This window comes from Octodon degus, unplaced genomic scaffold (genome assembly GCF_000260255.1).
Source record: "Octodon degus isolate 3935 unplaced genomic scaffold, OctDeg1.0 scaffold00041, whole genome shotgun sequence".
NCBI lineage: Eukaryota > Metazoa > Chordata > Mammalia > Rodentia > Octodontidae > Octodon > Octodon degus.
This window is the reverse complement of record NW_004524617.1, coordinates 6,499,840-6,521,262: the sequence shown is the minus strand read 5'-3', so window position 1 is coordinate 6,521,262 and position 21,423 is coordinate 6,499,840. Positions and strand designations below refer to the sequence as shown.

The 21,423-nt window shown below is 34.8% G+C and overlaps 1 protein-coding gene and 1 pseudogene across 2 annotated transcripts in view; one reads left to right on the top strand and one right to left on the bottom strand.

Annotated features, from left to right (window-relative positions):
* Il1rapl1 (interleukin 1 receptor accessory protein like 1) overlaps window positions 1-21,423 on the top strand; it is a 1,467,987-nt gene that overhangs the window by 211,872 nt on the left and 1,234,692 nt on the right. The window contains exon 2 of one of the 2 annotated variants that reach the window (XM_004631365.3): window positions 5,256-5,361. In XM_004631365.3, the coding sequence (XP_004631422.1) occupies window positions 5,280-5,361 (82 nt within the window). In that variant the 5' untranslated portion in view covers window positions 5,256-5,279. Of the gene's footprint in view, window positions 1-5,247; window positions 5,362-21,423 lie in introns of those variants that run through there. The other variant, XM_012514777.2, reaches the window with a different exon arrangement.
* LOC101560987 lies at window positions 15,174-15,925 on the bottom strand (annotated as a pseudogene).

Below are 21,423 nucleotides of genomic sequence, written 5' to 3'. Positions count from 1 at the left end.
ATACCACAGCGACATATGTGCACCATATTTATAGCAGCACAATTTGTCTGGAAACAACCCAGATACCCACAAACTGATGAATGGATAAGTCTTATATTTCTTGAGTTCAGAAGTCCAAAATACAAAATTAGGTTAAATCTTGTGCTGGGATGCTGCCGTTCTTTTGGAATTTCGGTAGGAGAAGGTTTAACTACTGCTCTTACTCTGGAGGGCACAGATTTTCACTGACTCATGGCCTGTTCTTCCATTTTCAAAGCACATCAGTTGAATCACTGACTTAGACTTATCTTCTCTTTTCCTGATTCTCCAACTGTCCTTTCATTAGAGAGTTTGTCATTACTTTTCACACGTGTGAGTGGTCATCTCCCACTTAGTCATCCTTATCACATCCACACAGTGCCTTTGCTGCATAAAGTAGCACAGTAACAAGCTCCAGAGCTCAGGGTGTGGACATATTTGCTTTTGTGGACATATTTGCTTGTAGGAGACAGTATCATTTTGGTTCCCACATGGACTATATCACTTCTTCTTTGCTCTGGACCTTGAACTAACTTGCCTTTATAAACTCTCTCCTTTATGGCATCAGTAAAAGCTTCTTCCTTTGAAAGCCCTTTCTTTGACTTTACCAAACTCAACCTACAGCAGGATTAATAGATTCCTCCCTCAACTCCCTCAGCACATTTTACTCACCATATGGCAACTGGACCAGTCTAATTAGCTAAGCATTTGTCTTCTTTATTGGTCTGTGAACCTCTCTTATTAGACTGCTTCGCGTTGCGTTTGTGTCCCCATGGTACCATAGCACAGCATTTTGTAACTAGTATGCACTCAGTAAGTGTTTATCAGATGATGAGCTTGAATGCAAAAATTGAACTGTATATAAAAACAGCCACATTAAATCTTTCATTCAGTCTTTTTTTCAGATAGTGTTCACTGAGCATTAGAAATAGAGTTGAATAAAACACAGCTTTGTCCTGCAGAGGCTTCAAGCCTAGTAAGATAAAAGATATGCAAATAAAGACACAAGCTAATACTGTCAATAGTATGTAAAAAATCCTTGCATATGCTGAAAGTTCCAGAGATTCTGAATACCATCTATCACAATATTACTAGTGCTGCTGCTACTACAGCTACTATCAACAATTAACTACAGTAACAAAAGCAGCATCTTTTTATGGAATACATTTTATGTTCCTATATTGTTCTAGATACTATATATACTTCCATACACCTATTGTGCAGGTAAAAATACTGGGCACAAAGTAGATGCAGAAATTTTTTGGCTAAAATCACACAGTTGATAGCTGGCAAAGCTAAGAACTTACTGCTCTTCACCACTGTGATGTACTTATTCTGCATAAGATTTGATAGTGACCTATATAAAGCCAAGAGTTGAATGGTATGCTTGAAAGGAAATAGATAAGTAGTTTTAGGTCCTTCTATCCAGAAATTAAAGCCCTTTAAAATTAGTTCATCAAAAGTAGTAACTACTATATGACAATAAGAAAATATATTAGAATCTCTATAAATGCTTATACAGTACTCCCTTCTGTCTATGCTTTTGCTTTCCATAGTTTCAGCTGACCACTGTCAACCATGCTATACAAATATAAATGGAAATTTTCATAGATTAATAAACAATTTCTGACATTGCCAGTTAAGCGGAAGACCCAATACTATTATGGGCTACTGGACTCTTTTAGAATATTTTGCTGAGTTTAAGCACGTATAATATTCAAATAATGGAACTTAACATAAAAAGAGGATACCGATGAATGTTCATTTTGTATCTGTGTATTCAAAGTGGTTAGGATAGATATACAGTTACATTCTCTTAATGAATAGAGGGATTTGTTCTAATGGTATTTGTAAACAGGATATCATGTCTGCATCTTGTACAGCAATTAACCACTAGGAAGAATGTATGTGATATGTTAATTATTGAAACTATCCTACCAATTTGATTTGAAACTGTCTCATTGCTATTTGTTTATCAATAAAATTATGGAAAAAAAGACTTAAGGACAATCTTAAAAAATAATAATTCATGAGTTTTAAACTTTGTGCTATGCTAGGTAGTGTGATGAAATCCCACATTGTCATCTTCTATTCTACCCAGGATGTGGGAATTACTCTTCCAGTCAGCAGACCCATGATATGTGGGCCACTCATCTTTAGTCATTTTTGAGCCATCTCTGTTCCCACATTGTATCTGCTGGTATCACTCTGCATGTGTGCAACTAACCCTGAGAGCAATGACCTCCATCTGACTCAGGACCCACATTATTTGTCACAATGCATAGGCTTTGTATAATCTCAAGTATTTCACAAGAAGTGTGAATACAGAGCAGTGAGACACTTGGAGGAGAGAAAGAAAAGTCATATGCCTTTTATTATTAGTATGTGGTTTCTTCATCTCATTTATAAATTAATGTATCATCAGTGTGTATGTATAAGAAATAAAAGGATTCACAGGTTTGAGTACTATCTGTGTCTTTAGGCGTCCACTGAAGTTCTTGGGAGATGTCACTTATTGATAAGGGGGCAGTGCCTGTTTCTAGGTAACTATTAATTTTATTCATCAGAAGAGCAAAGCTTGGAGTTCTGCACCTCTACATATTTACTCTTTCAATATAAGACACAATAAATTTCCTCAAAATAGCTTGTGTAAAGATTCTTACAGTTTGACCAAGACATTAAATCCACATAATCCCCCATACACACTTTCAAGGGATTCAATTAAGGATCCTGATGTTTCCACATTAGTATATTCTAAACCAATTTAATTTTATGATACTGAATTGCAAACTAGCCTGTATGCTATATAGAAATGAAGTGAGTAGGAAACAGTATTTTGAACAAATGTAAAGTAATAAGGTAGTTAAACTGGAAGGGCTTGCAGTACACAGTTGAATCCTGGAGCTTCTTTGGAAGCACTGATTAAACTCACACTGAGAAAGGAACTGATTCTCACTGCTAACCTGAAGCCTGAAGATATCAGCTTGAAAATTTCCTGCCGCTCCAGTTAGTGCGGTGGTGCGAAATGGGATTTAGGTTTTTGGAACACATGACTCAGGCTTGCACTTTAATGTGGTAGCTCTCAGCTGCGTCTGATGAATCAGCTCTTTGAGCTGGGTTTCATTCATGTCTGTATATGAATACAAGGTCATTGGTTAGAAAACTGAAGCAGGCTGTCACTGTTTAAAGGTGTGCTAGACTTTAGTTTATTCCTCCTCTTCCTCCTTATTATTATCACTGTAGCTAGAATTGAATTCAGGACCTTGCACTTGCCAGGCAGGCACTGTGACACTAAGTTATATCCACAACCCTGGATTTTAATAACATTCGTTTCTCAATGATATTTTGTAAATTCTCTGATTTTCTGTCAAAAATATTGATAGTGATACTTTGCTATAAATTGATGATTTCAATTTATTTTGTCTTGATTATATGTGTATTAACAGGCATTTATTAACGTGAACAAATTAATCACCTAACGTGTTCAGAGGCATCTAAGACTCTGCAAGAGCAAAATATGTGCCCATCAAACCACCATTTCAGCTTCTTTGATAAAGTCCTAGTGATGCAAACCTGGATATGATCAGTCTTTGAAAGAATTTTGTGTTTTCATGAGCTATATTTGAGCTATTTTCTGACTTGCCACTTTTTCAGTCCAGTCTTTAAACCCTCTTGTCTTGGTCTTTCACAAAAAAACAAAGGAACAGACAGTAAAGGGATGGTTGCTGAGCATTAGGATGGAAGTGGGGAAGTGGTGAGATGTTGGACAAAGCATCCAAACTTGGAGTTACAAAAGGAATAAATTCTGGGCACCTAACATACAGTGTGGGGCTACAGTTGACACCAGTGTAGTATGCAATAGAAATTTACTGAGAGTTGATTTTAGGTGTTCTGAAAACAGGTAAAACAATACCTATGTCAAGTGATAGTTATGCTTAACTAACAGAATAGTGATAATCATTTTATAAGTTATATGCATATATTCATCACAGTGCACAACTTTTGTATAGTTTCTCAAGTATATCACAAAATGCTGAAAAAAGGAGGGATGATTTTCTCAGGAAAACATTGTGAATATAGCTAACTTCAAGTGAAGTTTTTCCCCGTTTTGAAAGCCAAACATTAGTGTACTTCCCCTTCAGTGGCCTCCCAAGAGATTTGTAATAAGAAGAAATGCTGTTTTTGTAACTTTCATTAAAAGTGTCACTTATTTCAGTAGAAACAAAAGTATTAAAATTCCCTTGAAGTATTTTTTCAAGTCCTTTGAAAGGTATCTGCAAAATCACAATTAAATCTTTAGAGGCACAAAATTTATGATTTCACCTTGATTGGAAAAAAGGACACTGAATAAAACTGTATTGTATTGTAGCATGGAATATTTATTTATTTATTTATTTTTCCCATAGTTTTATTGAGAAACAAATAGCAATGAGACAGTTTCAAATCAAATCGGTAGGACAGTTTCAAAAATTAGCACACTGCATACATTCTTCTTAGTGGTTAATTGCTGTACAAGATGCGGACTTGAGATCCTATTTATAAACACCATTAGAACAAATCATTCTATTCATTAACAGAATGTAACTATATATCTATCCTAACCACTTTGAACACACAGATACAAAATGGACATTCATCTGTATACCCTTTTTTCATTAAGTTCTGTTATTTGAATATTATAGGTGTGTAAACTCAGCAAAATATTCTAAAAGAGTCCAGTATCCCATAATAGTATTGGGTCTTCTGCTTAACTGGCAATGTCAGAAATTGTTGACCTGAGTCCCCCACAGCTCAACATAACAGCATGGCTTTATTTCTTATATTTCATTTTTATACTTTTCTTCTGGATGGTTAAGACCAAGGTAAAGCAGGACCTATGTAGCATGGAATATTTAAAAATGTCAGTTTTGGCAATTGATTCTGAAGATAAGTTATTAGTGAAATAGTTCTTTTGACGGGATTGTTTCCACTAATTTAAATATAATTCAACCTTCTAAACAAAGAGGAATTCTAAACTTTAAATGGATATAAGATTTTAAAGCATTTTAGAAGCCTCTATTCTTACTTTACCTTAAAGACTAGAATATATGGGAAATGTAAGAGAAATCCTGTCTGTGTTCTTGCTTTTTGTATAATTCATTCATTGCCCCAATCATACCTGATCGAAAGTATTAAGATATTATAATGTTGCTATTTATCCCTAAAACTTTATGCTTTTCATTTTATCTTTGCTTTAGGGAACAGCCTATAAGACCTGGAAGATGAAAGCTCCAATTCCGCACTTGATTCTCTTATATGCTACTTTCACTCAGAGTTTGAAGGTTGTGACCAAAAGAGGCTCTGGTAAGAAGTGTTTCTCCTTTTTGCCTCAGTTTTAAAGCTTAAGATGTTGCTGCTGCATTTATACATGTATCATTAGTGAGTTTAAGTATTTTTAGGAGTCTATATTGTGATTATGTTACAGATATATGGATCAGTAGTGGAGCTCATTAACTGTGTATTATAAAAGTGAGAATGGATTGAAAATCATGTGGCTTCTGGTGACTATTCTGAAATGAAATAGATTCAATACCAAAAGACTTCATTTTGATATCATATGTTATGATTTTCTATCTTATTTCATGGAGAGTGTCATTTAAATTTTTGCTTGGAAATACTGTACTCTGTGTGTGTGTGTCTGTGTGTGTATGCATGTGTGTGTGTGTGTGTGTGTGTGTGTGTGTGTGTTACTATTAGTGGCACCACTTCCTTGTCAGTTGCACTTAGCGAAGATTCTTTCAGGATAATACTTCAGCTGGAGTGCTGAAATACTAGAACTGTTTAAAGAAAGTATCAGTGTTATTTAAGAAAATGTCACAGGGACATATTGTCATATTTTAAGAGGAAACAGGTAGAGAAGAACAGCAATGAAACTATCTGCTAAAATATCATTGTTGAAACTTCATGGAAATATCTATTTTGTTAGACATCTGAGTTTTTATTTGAATGTTGCTACTTGGAATAAGAAAGTGAGGATCTGTATAGAGCTTTTGAATACATATTGATATGAATCTATGTCTGATAAATCATGATAATACAAAGTATGGCATCTTCATATGTTAGGTAGTGTTACCAAGTTTTTTTTTTTATAGTTTCTGGGTATAATGGAAAAAGTCATGTATTGTGTCTACCTTTTAGAACTAAAAGGTGTTCTCTGTAAATTAGAGAGAGAGAGAGAGAGAGAGAGAGAGAGAGAGAGAGAGAGAGAGAGGGAGAGAGAGAGAGAGATAAGAAATAGATATGATAATATCCAAGAGGCTGCACAGGGATGGAATGTTAGGAACTTCATCTTGAAATTCAGAAAGTAGAGGAATAAAAGGGCTGAGATGGGCCAGCACATACAAGGACAGTGGTTTGATCCAGAGTGGAAAGCAAAAGGAATTTTACTGACCCTGATGGTGGTTATAGAACAATTTTTTATTGTATAGCTGTTCTGTGTGCCATTGGTATGATTGTAAGCACTGTGACAAACTACTGTGTCTATGTTTGTATATTATTTCACCCACATTTCTATATTGGATATTTTTAATGAAAGAAAACTGTAAGACAGGATTACAATTATCTATTGAATCTTTAAAAAATTCATTTTGCTGAACAAAATACCTGATAATATAGAATCTGTTTTTTTTTACCCAAATTCTATATATGCTTGTCAGATCTATGATTTATTTATTGGAATAAGAATGTGATCTTTTTTCAACATAAAATAATTGTGACAATTCCAATCTATATAATCTATTAGTGGAGGGAAAGAAGATTTATCAAATTGGCTCTTACTTTGTATATTTGAAAAGTGTGTAGCAGGTACATAAATGTGAGACAGCTGGAAAATTATTATTTTATTCTACTTTAAAGACTTGGAAAAACTCAAAATCTCATTTCAAGTTCAATTTTTACTTTTAATTATCAAATATAATTGTTTTAGCTCTACATTGCTAAAATATGGTTTTAAGTTACATAGAAATGCTGAGACCTTGTTCTTTTCTGTTTATGAAGATAGTTGTCACATAAATACTTTTCAACAATCAAACAAATATATTTTTATATCATAAAGCAACAGTGGAAAATAAGGCAGGTACCGGGAACTTGCAGCTTGCTTGCTTTATTTCTGTCTACAATTTAAAATAAGATATCCTCTCTGAGTGTTGATGTTAAGACCCTGACAAATGGAAACCTATTTGTTTGGTTTTTGGATATCAAGTGTGCAATTTGGGAGTGAATATTATTTTATCTCTGTACTTTCGTAAATTGCACTCATTTCTGCTGGTGTCTGTTACCATGGTACCTTTATTTGTGAGAAGCAGCTATGTAGCTTACTGAATAGCATCATTAGTGATCTCCATAGATGAAGTAGAAGAGGAGTGCACTTGGCATGTTCTCCTTAAAAGATTAATGGCTCAATTTTCATGCTCAGCCCAACCTATAAACCTAGAGACACCAAGGCCAGAGAGTCAAAATCAATTTTTGATGTTTGACCTTACATATTACCCAAGACAGCTACTTTTCCTTGTTATTTCTTCTCACCCTTTACTTCTTTAGTTTTTCCTTCTTATTAGTCTTTTTTAATGGACAATGATCATGATTTAAAACCTAGTACTTTTCATGTCTTTTGCTGCAGTGTAATTTTAATTCACTGTGACCTCTAAGAAACCACAACTAGATATTTCAGTAATGAGGACCATATTAAATATGATCACTATACACACTCTACTATTGAATTCTGATGACACATTGATTGTATACAGTGTTGATTTGAGACTAACACACAGAGTTATTCCATAAAAGATTAGAAGTGTTTGTTTCTCATTAACAGAAGTAATTTGAAAGCAATGGGAGCACTTATTACACAATCTGTAGATGCATTGTTTTATCCAATTGGCCTATACCCTATAGCTGTTAATTTACAGATTAGATTAAATCTTTTCAGACAATTATATCATTGTAACATCCTTGATTGAAATATTAAAATACAAGTTTATAATGTTTTCAATAACATGTCAGATACGTGTTTGTTATGACCAGTAGGGATTAAATCTATTCCCTCAGTTAATACTCTAAGGTTCTATATACATTTAGAAACACAACTTCTAATATTTATGAGACCAATTATTGAGCTTTTGTTTCAGAATAGATTTTTCTCCTGAAAGAATTTTATACTTAAAAAATAACATCAACTGCACTTAGAGAAAGGCAGACTATCAGTACCACTTATCCCCCTCAAGTGCATAAAGTATTTACAGCATTTCAGTAATTAAACATTTGAGTTGCTCTCACCAATAGGATTCTGAACAAAAACGTGTAAAGCACGTGATCACTAAGAGACTTATATTGTAACCAGTATAAAAAAGTTAGCTTAACATTGTTATTTGTGTCCTCTCTTGCTTCCCTTTGTTTGGTCATTCCCTACTCTCTTCTTTCATTCCTTATTTTACTATATTTATTTGCAAATAATAATAATGTATTTTGGTATCAACATTGTATTTGAAGAACTTTTTGCTATGAAAATATTGTTATTAATTTATTTAAAGTCTCAGCATCTATAAAATGCTATATCATTACCATTCCATTCAAAAAGCTGTTGTATTTTTTAAATTAATGGCTACTCACATAATGACTCCTATATCTATCAATAAATGTATTCAACCATCCACAGACAGATGGAAAAATATAGTTAAACTGTATATATAAGAGAATTTGGCATGTTTTGAGAACAAAGAAGTGATACAAACTGTTTAAGGTCTGTTATGGACAAACTATTATTATAACACTTTTGAGGAATTAATGTGTGAGTTGCAGTTTGGTTAGGGAATTTACAATGCTGAAGAGAAATGAAACAAGAAGGGTTTGTGTATGTAAATTAGAAGATGAAAGCTGTGTAATAATTTTTCTTTGCCTGTTTCTCTTTGCTTTCATTTCCATCCTTAGAATATTAGAAGGTGAATTCATGTACCATGACTTAAGTAGTTTAGTCTATATTGTGCCAAATACGTGTGATGATCAAAACATATAGTGAATATTTACATTTAAAATTATTATAGTAAAAATACCTTGTAATTAATCCTCATCAAAATATTTGGCTTCACTTGAATCACATTTGTTCATTTTTCTTGTCATTCTTTGAAGCAGTTCTGGGAGTCTTCTATTGTCAGTGTCTTTATGAGGTACAACTAAAAACAAAGTAAATGATGCTGCAGTGTGCTTTGCAATTGAAAGGAAGGTTCATGGAAATATTACTGTGTGTCTCTACCTACTTTGCTCACTGTATTTGACACCATGCACTGTCTGCCTCTTCCACAAAGTCAAAATTACTATAAAAGACAAACATTTTGGATTGGGTCAGGGAATGGAGTCAGTAACAACAGTGCAACGAAAGCCACTCGTAGAAAACAACTTCCAGAACTACTTTAGAAAGTTGCAAGAATGATGGGACAAGTGTGTTTAAAATGAGGGGAAGTATTGTGAAGGGGATTAATGGCCATATATCTTCAACTGCAAGGCATGATTTTGTAAATTTATACATTCACTATATTTGTTAATCACACTAAGAGTGGTGTATGTATCGGACTCAGAGATCACAGAAATGTCTTATGAATTGATGAGTGAATGACTGAGTGATTTTAATATTCAATCTGGATTATGTCAGTGAGAAGGCTGCACCACCAATATAGGACTGGAAAGACAAAAATGAGGTAAAATGAGGCATTGCAGCAAACCACTTTTTAAAAGGAAATATCAGAAAAATGCTGTATATATGAAACTATTGAAGCAAATACATAAACTCAGAAAAGAAAACAATACCTGGGATGTGCTATGTATACCAGATGAAAATGGTGAACAATTCCAAACCATAAGGAGTGCTTTCACAGTCTTGAAATGCAGTTAGTTGAAGATCTGTCACAAGTAAGGCACAATGGATCTTCAATTGTTTTCCCATTAAGATTTTGCTATGTCTTATGCTGATTTAAAGCATTCTTAGTATTATTGTGTAGATATTATGGTTTTAATGGTATTTCTCAGCTCTGCTACCAGGAGAAGGTTATAGCTCATGATTATCAATACATGATTAATTAGCAAGTGACTTCAGTACAGTACAATGCATTTGTAAGTATTAGAGAATGTGGAGAATAGTATGTGACTGAATTACATAAACCTAAGACTCCATGTTGATCTACAAGGGATTTAAGATACATAAAAGCTCTGTAAAGCAGTCTGCTGCTAGAGAGTACAAAAATTGCCACACAGGGAATTGATCTCTTGAAGAAGAAAAAGACAAGGGACACTTGTTTGTGGAAAATGATTTAGATGCAATTCTTACTGACAGCATGTGGAAGACAATTCTCAAGAGGTTTTCTGAAACTTGTGACATTAGGTACAAATAATTTAAAAGTTCAGGAATACTTAAATCACCAGAGATACAGTTTAGAATCTAATCTTTGTGTTTCCTATCTTTAGATCTACATTTAAGTAAAAGAAACTATACTAGTTTGCAAAGGCAGCGAGATTTAGCTCAATGGGCATAAAACAGTCCAATGGAGCAGTTGCATGCCATGCCATCTACATCAGATCTCTTGGGCATTCTTAGAAGACAATGAGCTTAATTTCACATGATTAAGAGACCACATAGTCCCCCAACATCTGGAATTAGTATGGTTCTATGTCTCTATTCTTAGTTTGACAAATATGCTAAAAACTATGAGGCACTTCTCTTTATTTTCCTTTGAGCTAGCTTGCAGAACAAACTTCTGAGGATTTATTTCTCCACATTTTAAGGTGAAAACTACAGTTTGGCTTATCTTGGAAAAAGGTTGTTTTTATTTATTTTGGACTTTACAAATTTTGAAATTAGATCAGGGACAATATTTCTATTGATTTGTAATGATGTATTTCTTTAGAAAAAGTCTAACAAGAATGGAACTTGTACTTAACAATAAAATAAAATTATTTGCTATCTCTCTGCAGTGGTCATCTGGTATATCTGTGAATTTCACCATCTTACACCTTCAATTCTATTTGTCAGTTTAACTTTATACAGGATTAGCACAAATTAATGGCAATTGTGAAGAATGATGCCATGTTCGTTGCCAGTTCATGTGGAAAAATAAAAGTCAATATAAAGGAGTCTTCCAAATAGGGAAAAGTTTCAGTGAAGAGAGTATCCCAATGTAGTACTGATACACTATATTATTAGGGTGAAAGAATGTGTTTTATATACTTAATGCAAAAGATGAGGGGTAAAGAACAGCAGTAAGGAACCCATCAGTGGTAGGCATTTTGTGCCATGGAAAAGAACTGCTACTTATTATAGACATAACACGTAGGTAGCCAATCCTTAGGCCAGAGGATGAATTCTTGATGCATGAGCAGTCAAATGGAGACTTTCAGGAGCTACTTCAGATGACTTAGAACATAGTAACAGTGGTATTTCATGTCTTATTTCCACTTTAGCAAGTTACCTCAAATTAAGTTCCTGAAAGCAATACGAATTTGGTATGTTTCTTAAAGTCAGATGTTCAAAATCATTTATAATTTGAGGAAGCTACAGAAGTATGACAATTTATGTGGCTTTTTCTAGCTTCTAATATCTACCTGCCTTCCTTCTTTGACTCTTGGCCCTACATCTCTCCAAATCCAGCATCCATCATTTCGTATTCTTGAGTCTCAAACTTTTTCCAATGTCATTCTCTTATAACACCTCCTGCAACTACATTGGGGCTTGCAACATAACCCATAAGAATCACTCCATCTCAAGATCCTTTATCTAGTAAATTTCCAAGGTCCATTTTCTCATGTAATATAATGCAGTCACATATTTCAAGGATATATATGTAGCTTTCTTTGGGGGTCATCGGATGTCCTGCTAGTTTCTAATTACCTAATTCAAACAAGTTCTTATTGAATTGGATTGGAAATTAGAAAATATATGGTTATTTAGGAACCAGAAGAGAAAGAAGATAATAACAGAGAAGTTTAAAAATTTTGTGGAAGGAATTATGTGATTTGTGCTCCATGATTAAAAGAAAATAGTAACAATTGAGAGTGGCAGGGGAAAAGAAAGAGGAGCAAAAAAAATGCATGTGAAGTGCTGGGGCATGAAAACTTAAGATTTATCCAACCTACACAACACTTTCAAAATGATGTCTTAATCATTGTAGTAGCCTGAAGCAGTCTGTATACCTTCTAGTTAAAAAAAGCTGTTAAAAATAATTTTCTGACTCATGGTAACAGCAGAGATAATAGAGAAGACAGAAAAGAGAACAATTTTAAAATTAGAATCCATAGAGCTTGATGATCAATTAGATGTGGGAGGTTAGAAAGAAAGTACTGAGAAAATAATTCTGTAAGGGGAACCTTGTGAAACTATCAGTCATATTAAAGAGCCCCAATGCAGGGTAAGTTGAAACAACTACTTACTCAAAGAGAACAGTAAGAAGATCTTTGTGATGAAGACATAGATCAAAACGTAGGTAGGGTATAAAATGAGAATGGCATTTTACACCTTGCAAGGGACTTTAGATTTTATCTTTTAGAACAAGAAGTTTTGGCTGACATGTGTAATTATTTTAAAGCTCTTCAGTAAAAATTTCCATCTGTGAGATAGAGCTTCTGATTTGGCAGATCTGTCTCATCTTTTTTTACTATTACATGTTTATAATAATGAATACAATCATCATGGGGAGCTGGTAGCTATACATATCTCAGCTCAAACTTCTTTTACTTCGTCTTGTTTTCTTCTGTCTATCTCCTTTCATCCCTCAGTGCCCTTCCTATCTGCCCAGTGTCTAACTGCTGTTGCTTGTCATCTTTTATTTTGCTCTTTAAATTCTTTATAGTTTGAGTCTCTCACATAGAAGAAACTATGAAATATTTGATCATTTTTTATAATTTATTTCATTTTATTGAAGAGTAAAAACAGAAGCAAAAACAAACAGAAAAAAGAAACAGGGTAACATAGAACATTACACAAGTTACAGATTTTTAAAAACTTTTATTTATTTTTTTACTCTGCAAAATATTTTTATGAATAATTGTAACTAATACAACAGGAAATGACATAATTATAAATTATACCAAAAAATAGAATGTTAACATTTAATAGAAATGAAAACTTGGATCTTTCCCTAGCATGAAATTATTGAGAGTTTAATGTCATTGGGCTGATGCTACTTGGGTTCAACTGCCCTATTTCATTTTATGTGATATGGAGCACAAAGAACTGAGAATATGATTTTAGAAGTTAATAGTAGAATACTTAGATGCTGGATCCCTCACTGCTGTGAAGACATTGAGGGTTTAATGAGGGCTGACACTATGGGAGTCCAGCTGCACCCTTTTGTTAAGTATGACATGGATCACAAAGAATTGAAAACATGTTTTTTTAACTTTTAAAGCATTGTATTTACTAAGAATCTGGCAATAGCTTTATGTAACAAGATACAGCATACCAGGTATGCTGCTCAACTTGCCTGTAAGTCTCAGCTTCAATATGAAGCTGTTTAAAACAAAAACTCAGGGCTGGCCAAATAGCTCAGCAGATTAAAGCACCTGCAAGCAGGTACAGGGGCCTGGCAGTTTGATCCCCAGGCTTGCCATGCTGCTCCTACCCCCTCGGGCTCACGGAGAAAGTGACTGAGACTGGCTGTGGTGGTGAGTGCCTGTATTTCCAGCTCTTGGGCAACTATAAACAGGGGGATCACTACAAGTCTGATCTAGTAGTGAGACCCTGAACAACCTGTAGACCCTTCTCTAAAAATACAAAAAAAAATCTCAAAACCTGCTTTTTACATGCTAAATATCTTGGCAAGCATGCCATTAAACACAACAATGAACTTGAGACAGTACAAACAAGAGTTAACAAAAAGCTAAGCATTGCAGCCTGAACAACATTCATATAAAAAAATAAAGTAACTGTCATTGGTTACATAAAATTTTCTTGACTGGTTAAAACTTAACAGTATAAAACATGTACTTTAGAATTGTTAGCTATTAAGTTCAAAAAGTACCAGTGTCTGTGTGAAACAATTCCTCTCCAAAGCTGAAGTAGAGTCAAAAATTAATTCAAATGACATAATACGTTATAAAGGTAAAAAAAAAATTTCAGTTTTTGTTGATGTGGAGGCATAACCTCAGACCTTTGGGGCTTTCTCAGGCTGCAAGGGCCATTTCCCTGGTTCACTCAAAGCAGCAGATGACAAAGTCCACAGATACCATTAAGCTCAATAAAGGACAAGAGGCCTCGTACCCAGCTCTGACCTCCCAGGTAGCATGGCTACTGTGTCCACAAAAGTAGGAGTTGTGAGAACCAGAGGCACACTATTCTGCTAGCTAAACAGATAGTAAACCACCCTTCCCTCCATATTAAAAGCTCCTCCCTGAGGTAAATCAAAAGAACACAAGGGGGAAAATTTAAGATACACTTATCTACAGAGTAAGGATTTCAAAAAATATTAATGTAATTCCTACTTTAAAACAGTTAACTAGAATCATCTGGCCATTTCTATTTACATCTTAAGATGTATTCAGATTCATTTCTATTGATCACCAGATACTTCTAGTCAAAAATATTAGCTTTCTTCCTAAATATTTTAACCACCAAAGTGACTGCAACATGTTATCTCCAAGGTTATTATGCAGGGGAGGAGAAAAATTGGTGTTCAAGCAGCAAGCAACAATTATGGCCCTTTCACACAGCAGCATTGGAGTGCTTATCAAATAGTCCAGGAACAATTGGAACAATTCTTTTTTATTTCCCTGTATTTTCAGGAAAGAGTCTACAGGGTGTTCAGGCTTTCATTGCTAGAATGGACTCATAGTGATTCTCCTGTTTGAAGCTTCTCAAGAGCTGTGATTACAGGCATTCGCCACCATGCCCAGTCTCAATTGCCTTCTCATTGTACCCTGGGGGTGGGGCTGGCACAGTAGAGCTGGGGATTGAACCCCTGGCCCCTACGTCTGCTTATAGGTGCTTTAATCTGCTGAGTTATTTGGCCAGCCCAGTTCAGGAACAATTCTAAGGATAAGAAAATACACACATGTTAGTAAATATATTGTAATATCACAGTTGAAATTTCTTTAGACATTGCACTTTCTTCATAAGGGAATCCTGGTTTTTGTTAATGTTATGGTGACTCAGGACTTGAACTAGCAGCCTTCTTTTTCTTCTTACTGTGTTTCTTATGCTTCTTTTTCTTTTTTGTTTTTTCTGTTGCTTTTCCTTGTTCTTCACTGCTTTTCTTCTTTTTTGCTTGTACCTCTTCAGTATAATCTGAATATGACAAGGACTCAGATGAAGAAGGTTTATCTTCAGGCTATACCTTTCTTTTCTTGGTAAGCCCTTTAATGCCCTTTTCTTTCTCATTTGCATTCTTTGACTTCTCGTTCTTTTTTAAACTATCTTTACTGTCTGGCTCAGTTTCTAACAGGGAACTTTCTGAAGATTTATATGAATGTTTCTTTTTTTTTTCTTTCTCCCTTTTGCTTGATTCTTCTCCTCATCCTCAGAATCTGAAGAACTGCTAGGAGAATCAGTACTTGATGAAGAGGATGAATACCTACTTGAATACCTACTAGATTTTTTTTCTTTCTTTTTTATGTTTTTTTTTTTTTTGGATGAGTTCTTATTTCCACTTAAAAATCTTTCTCTGTGCTTTTCTAGTTCTTTCTTCCAATTTCTCCTTCATTTTTTCTTCAAATTCAGCCAAAGTGTTAGAGCCTTTCTTTTTCTTTTCTAGTTGCTCTTTCATTTCTTCCCAGGTAGGCCTGGGTCGATTCAGATACTCTTGGATGGTTGGCCCTGAAGACTGGATTGCACCTCTTGATCTGACCATTCTATTGGATTCATGTAGGCCACCCGATTGTCCCATTTCCCCATGGTGCCAGACAGAGCACCCAGTTAATAGTGGAAAGCCAGACTAGGGTACAGAAGCAGCCAAAACAGACCTGCCACATATCCTTCTGCAGCTGGCCTCATAAGTTACATCTTTTCAAAACAGGAATAGCTAATTTACAATGGTTGTTATATTATCTTTTTATCATCAAATCTGTTGCTCAGATTAACAGATATAGTTATGCAAGATTGGAGAAATAATTGAATATTGGTGCTTGATTTCCAGAAACCTTATGTTTTTCCTTGTCTTTTTATGTTTTAATTTATTTTAAAAAGAGTATAACAATTGGTAAGACATTAAAAAAGATGCACATTTAGAATACCAAGATGAGAGGTATTTAACCAAGGGTTTTGTATCACTCATTGCTGTCCTTGATGTAGTTGCTCGGATTGCAGAAATCAACATACAGAGTTAGTTAAGGGGAAGATTTTGGACATTAGCTGCTATTTTAAAAAACACTGATGAAAATTATGAGTACAATCATCTCAGCCATCCTATATATATCCCTGTGTGTTTTTCCCTCCTTCCTTTTTCCCTATCTTTTCTCCTCTCATGTTTGTTGTATAATTTTTTTTGTTTTTGTTTTTCTGTAATTAGGACAGGGTCTATGGGTCTATGACCTCACTACGTAGGTCAGACTTGTAGTGATTCTTCTGTTTTTTAGCCTTCCAAGTGCTGGGATTACCAGTGTGCACCACCACATCTAATCTCAGGTGCCTTCACAGCGTGTCCCATGGGCGGGGCCAGCATGGCAAGCCTGGTATCAAAGCCCGTCCATTGCGCTCTGCCTAAATAGGTACCTTAGTCTGCTGAGCTATCAGACTGGCCCACATTGTTTACTTTTTTGTTCAGTTTCTTCCTTCCTTCCTTCCTTCCTTCCTTCCTTCCTTCCTTCCTTCCATTCTTTCTTTGGCAGAACCAGGGACTGAACACAGGCCCTTGTGCTTGCCGGACAAGTGCTCATTCTACTGAGCCATCTCCCCAGCCCCTTTGTTCAGTTTCTTTCCATTTTACTATGTCTATTATACTTTTCAGGTTTTATTTTTTCTTTCAAGTTCTTGTAGTAGGGAGACAATATGATATTTACACATCATATTGTGGATCTGATTGATTTCATTTATGAGTATGGCCTCTAGTTGCAGCCATTTATCTTTAAAGGATTCGAGTTTTTCTTTCTTTACAGCTGAGTAGTAGTCCACTGTATAGAAATACCCCTGGCCTTTAGAAAAATGCAATTTAAAACAACCCTGAGATACCATCTCACCCTAGAAAAACTGGCTATCATAAAGAAATCAAGAAATAACAAATGGTGGACAGGCTGTGGGGGGAAAAAGGAACCCTTCTCCCCTGCTGGTGGCAATGTAGACTGGTGCAGCCACTATAGAAATCAGTGTGAAAATTCCTCACAAAACTGTGACTGGAAATCCCATTCAATCCCGCTATTCCCCTTCTGGGTATTTTCCCAAAAGAACTGAAAACAATATACCATATTGATACACATGTGCCCATGTTTATAGCAGCAAAATTTGCTATAGCCAAAACCTGGAAACAACCAAAATGTCCATCACTTGAGAATGGAGGAATATGTCGTCTTCTGTGTTTTATTTCACTCAGCATTTTCATCTCAATGTGCATCAGTTTTCCTACATATGACTCCAATTTATCCCTCCTTATGGCAGAGTTGTACTTATATTTTTATCCATTCATCTATTGATAGGCATAGAGGCCACTTCTTAGATTTAGCTATTGTGACTTATGCTCCTTTAAACATGTGTATGCATATATCAGTTTTTGATATTTTTAACTCCTCTGGGAAGATACCCAAAGAGGTGCATCTGAGTCAAGTGGCATTTCTCTTTTCAGCATTTTGAGGAATCTCCATATTGATTTCCATAATAGTTATACTAGTGTACGTTTCCACTTACAATGTATAAGTATTTTTTTCTTTCCTAGAAACTCATCAGCGTTTGTTGTCTTTTGAGTTTTTGATAGAAGCTGAAATAGTATTTCTCAAGGACAATATACCATACCACATAAATGCTTGGAGTTAGACTGTAAAATAATATGAAAAGTTATATTATTTGTGTTTCCAGTTACAAAGAAAGGAAGAGGAGCAGATCATTCAGGGAGAGGTTGATACTTGATTTTCATATTCTCTTTGTTCATACAGACCGATAGGAAAGGTTGCTTGTAAGTGTATTATAACATGTAGTGTATTATAATCTGCCTTGGTTAATCCTTATGTTGACTATGGTAACCTGATAAAATTTTTCTACAGACATCTAATATTGACGTTGCACTTTTTACCTGCAGTGATCACTAAAACACGTGTACTCAGTTATTTTTCAGTAGTTTAGGTTGATCTGATGAAATTTTATAAAACAACAGCTCTAAAAATTAAGGGACTCAAGTTTAAATCTAGTTCCAAAGAAATTGCATAAGGTAACAATTTCAAGCTGTATGATCTGCAAAAATAACAGTTCATTGTTGGGTTCATTTTAAAGACATTTATTGAACATTTCCAATGCCTGCTCAATATTATGTAAGCAGCACCTTTCCACTGCAACACATTTTATATATTTGTAAATTGGTCCAACTCATTTAGGCGAACAGAGTTTTAGGCTAGAGTACTCATGCACTGTTGGGACATTGACCTGTATTGTTACCACTTGTACTAACACCACAGAGCAGAGGATATCTGTGTAAAACATTCAGTCAATGAAAAATACAATTTTCAGTTGTTTATAAATTGTGTGTTATAGCATTACTGAGATAAATTAAAAATAATTTTTTCCCTTGCAGATGTTTGTGTGTCTAGGTGAAATTGAGTTTGGCAGTTCAAAATACTAAATTGTGCTTTAGCTTGCTTTTGCTAATTTATGGCAGATTTATTCTTGTAGGTTTGTGGTCTCAAAACATCTATGGAACACACCTTGAATGGAAAATGTCCCCTGTAGGCAACAACAGTGGAGAACTTTGCCAAGTTTTTAAATTTCTGAGAGTCATACACATATTTCTTTAAAAAGTGTGTCAGCGAGCACCTTATTGATATTCCCAATGCTACTCAGGTGTTGTTTGTATTGCAGTAACTGTGCTAAAATATCTTCCAGTAAGTTTTTACCTTGATTTCAGTAAGGTGCTGCTATCGGCATTTAACACTGAGCTCTAAAAGAATATCCCAGAACTCTGTATTCCATATACGATGTAATTATTCCTTTGCAGATGATAAAGCAAAGTTATTTTAGATATGGTTAGATAGGGTTTCCATACCCTAATGTATTCAGAGTCTTTCAAATATAGTATCATGCCAGAAAAAAGACAACTAACTGAAGAGAAGACCCTTACTTGTTTTTTTCTGGAAACATGTTTTATAATTGGACTCTCCAATGCCATCTGGTGGCTTTTCAAAGCTGATAAAAGTACAGTAATAAACAGAGAATGCAGAGGGAAATAAACAGGGATAGAAAATTTCTGGTGAATTACTGCTCAGAGATTCTTTGATTGATCCAGATATTTTTCAAGCATTTGTTTTCTCCAGTTTATTTTATTAGGTTTAAAAATATGTAGGTTTCTGCCATATATTTTTGCATATTTTTATAGGGCAAATTTTCAAGGAGACAAAAATATGATATTTTCATAATGTCATTCGAATATTATCATAATTTGAATTTGACCTTATCAAGGTTAAATTCAAAATTATGAGGATAACTACATACATGTACACAGGCCCATCTACACATGGCCTTCACATTCATATTTCTAGATGGACTTGTGCCTCATGACTTGTGTTTTCCTACTGGTCTGGACAGGTGAGCTTGCAATAAGAGGTGAAAGATACTAAGGACCATATAGCTAAATGGAAAACACTAGTCACTTGGTAAGTATACTTCGGAAGAACCATTAACCTAAAACAATGAAGTCTAGCAGAAATCCTTGATTGGAGATCTTATTTATTTTCTTTTTATGTATTTGACACACAGTCTCACTACGCAGCTCAGACTCGTAGTGATCCTCCTGTTTCCATGCTCCCCAGTGCTTGGATTATAGGTTTCTTTCTCCACACCCAGTTTCATTGGCCAGCTCAGCACGCCCAGGTGTGTGGCTGGTGTGCCATGTGGTGCCAGGGATTGAATCCCGGTACCTGTCCTTGCCTAAGTAGGTGTTCAGTTTGCTGACCATCTCGCTGGCCCTTGATCTTATGTTTTAAAAGTGAAAGATTTATATGATCTTAAGGGAAACAGAGTATGCAATCTTGTGTTTTATAAAATGAAAATCTTTCAAAGGGTCTTAGTTTTTATAAATGTCTTAAAACAAGTAAAAGGCCGATAACACACAAATATATGCACTTGTACACATATACACACTGATAAACAAATACTAACTTAATACCAATCTTTACAAACTTTAAAGGGATTATGAGAAATTATATGTAACATGTGTGAATATATTTGTGTGTTTGTTTCTTTTAAGGATTTATGAGTGGAAATTTTTACATTCTCAAAGGACAACATACTTGGTTCTGCACATGAACACGAATAAGAATTTAATGAATTCCTACTTATTAAGTGCCTGATTAGCTCTTGCTGAATATAATAAAGCTGAGATGTTTAGGTATTTGTATAAATTTGCCTTTCGGATTCCTTATTTCAAAAAGAAAATTGTAGGTAAACTTAGTAAAAAAAAATGCAAAACGCTTTATATTTGCTAGGTTTGATCAATTTCCTTTTGGTGAATCAAATTCTGAAAATCACTTATATAATTTCCCAGTAACTTTGATGATTGCTTTTACTTGGAAACCTATGGAAAACTTTGTTTTGATACAGAGAGGTAAATTTAATTTTGTAACTGCATGCTTTTTCACATTTACAAAAATCCTCTTATCTGTCATAATTTCAGAACTAATGGTGCTATCAGAATTATATTTTCAAGTTCTACTTAATGTTTCCTATATTTATAATATTTATTCACTAAGAATTCTGTAAACTTGAAGTTGGAAATTGAACTGCAACTTCTGGAAGATTTAAAAGATTAACTGTATGCCATCTCTGCTTTAAGAGCCTTATCAAAATAATTAGCAATATGTGAGGAACATGTGCAGTGTAATCCTTTCTTGTTGGTATTGCAACAGACTCCAACAAATTCAATTGCTGAAAACAACCCAAAGTTAGTATCTTACAGTTCTAAAAGTCAAAAGTCCTAAAATTAAGCTGACTATAGAATTACATTACTTCAGGTTACCACAGGGAAAAACTTCCTCCTTGTTTTTTTTCCCTGATTTTAGAAGCAACCTACATCCCCTGTCCTGTGGGTGCTTCCTGAGCCCAAGCCCTGCAGCATAACATCCTCTAACTCTCTGTCTCTCTCTCTGTCTCTCTCTCTGTCTCTCTCTCTCTGTCTCTCTCTCTGTCTCTCTCTCTGTCTCTCTCTCTGTCTCTCTCTCTCTCTCTCTCTCTCTCTCTCTCTCTCTCTCTCTCTCTCTCTC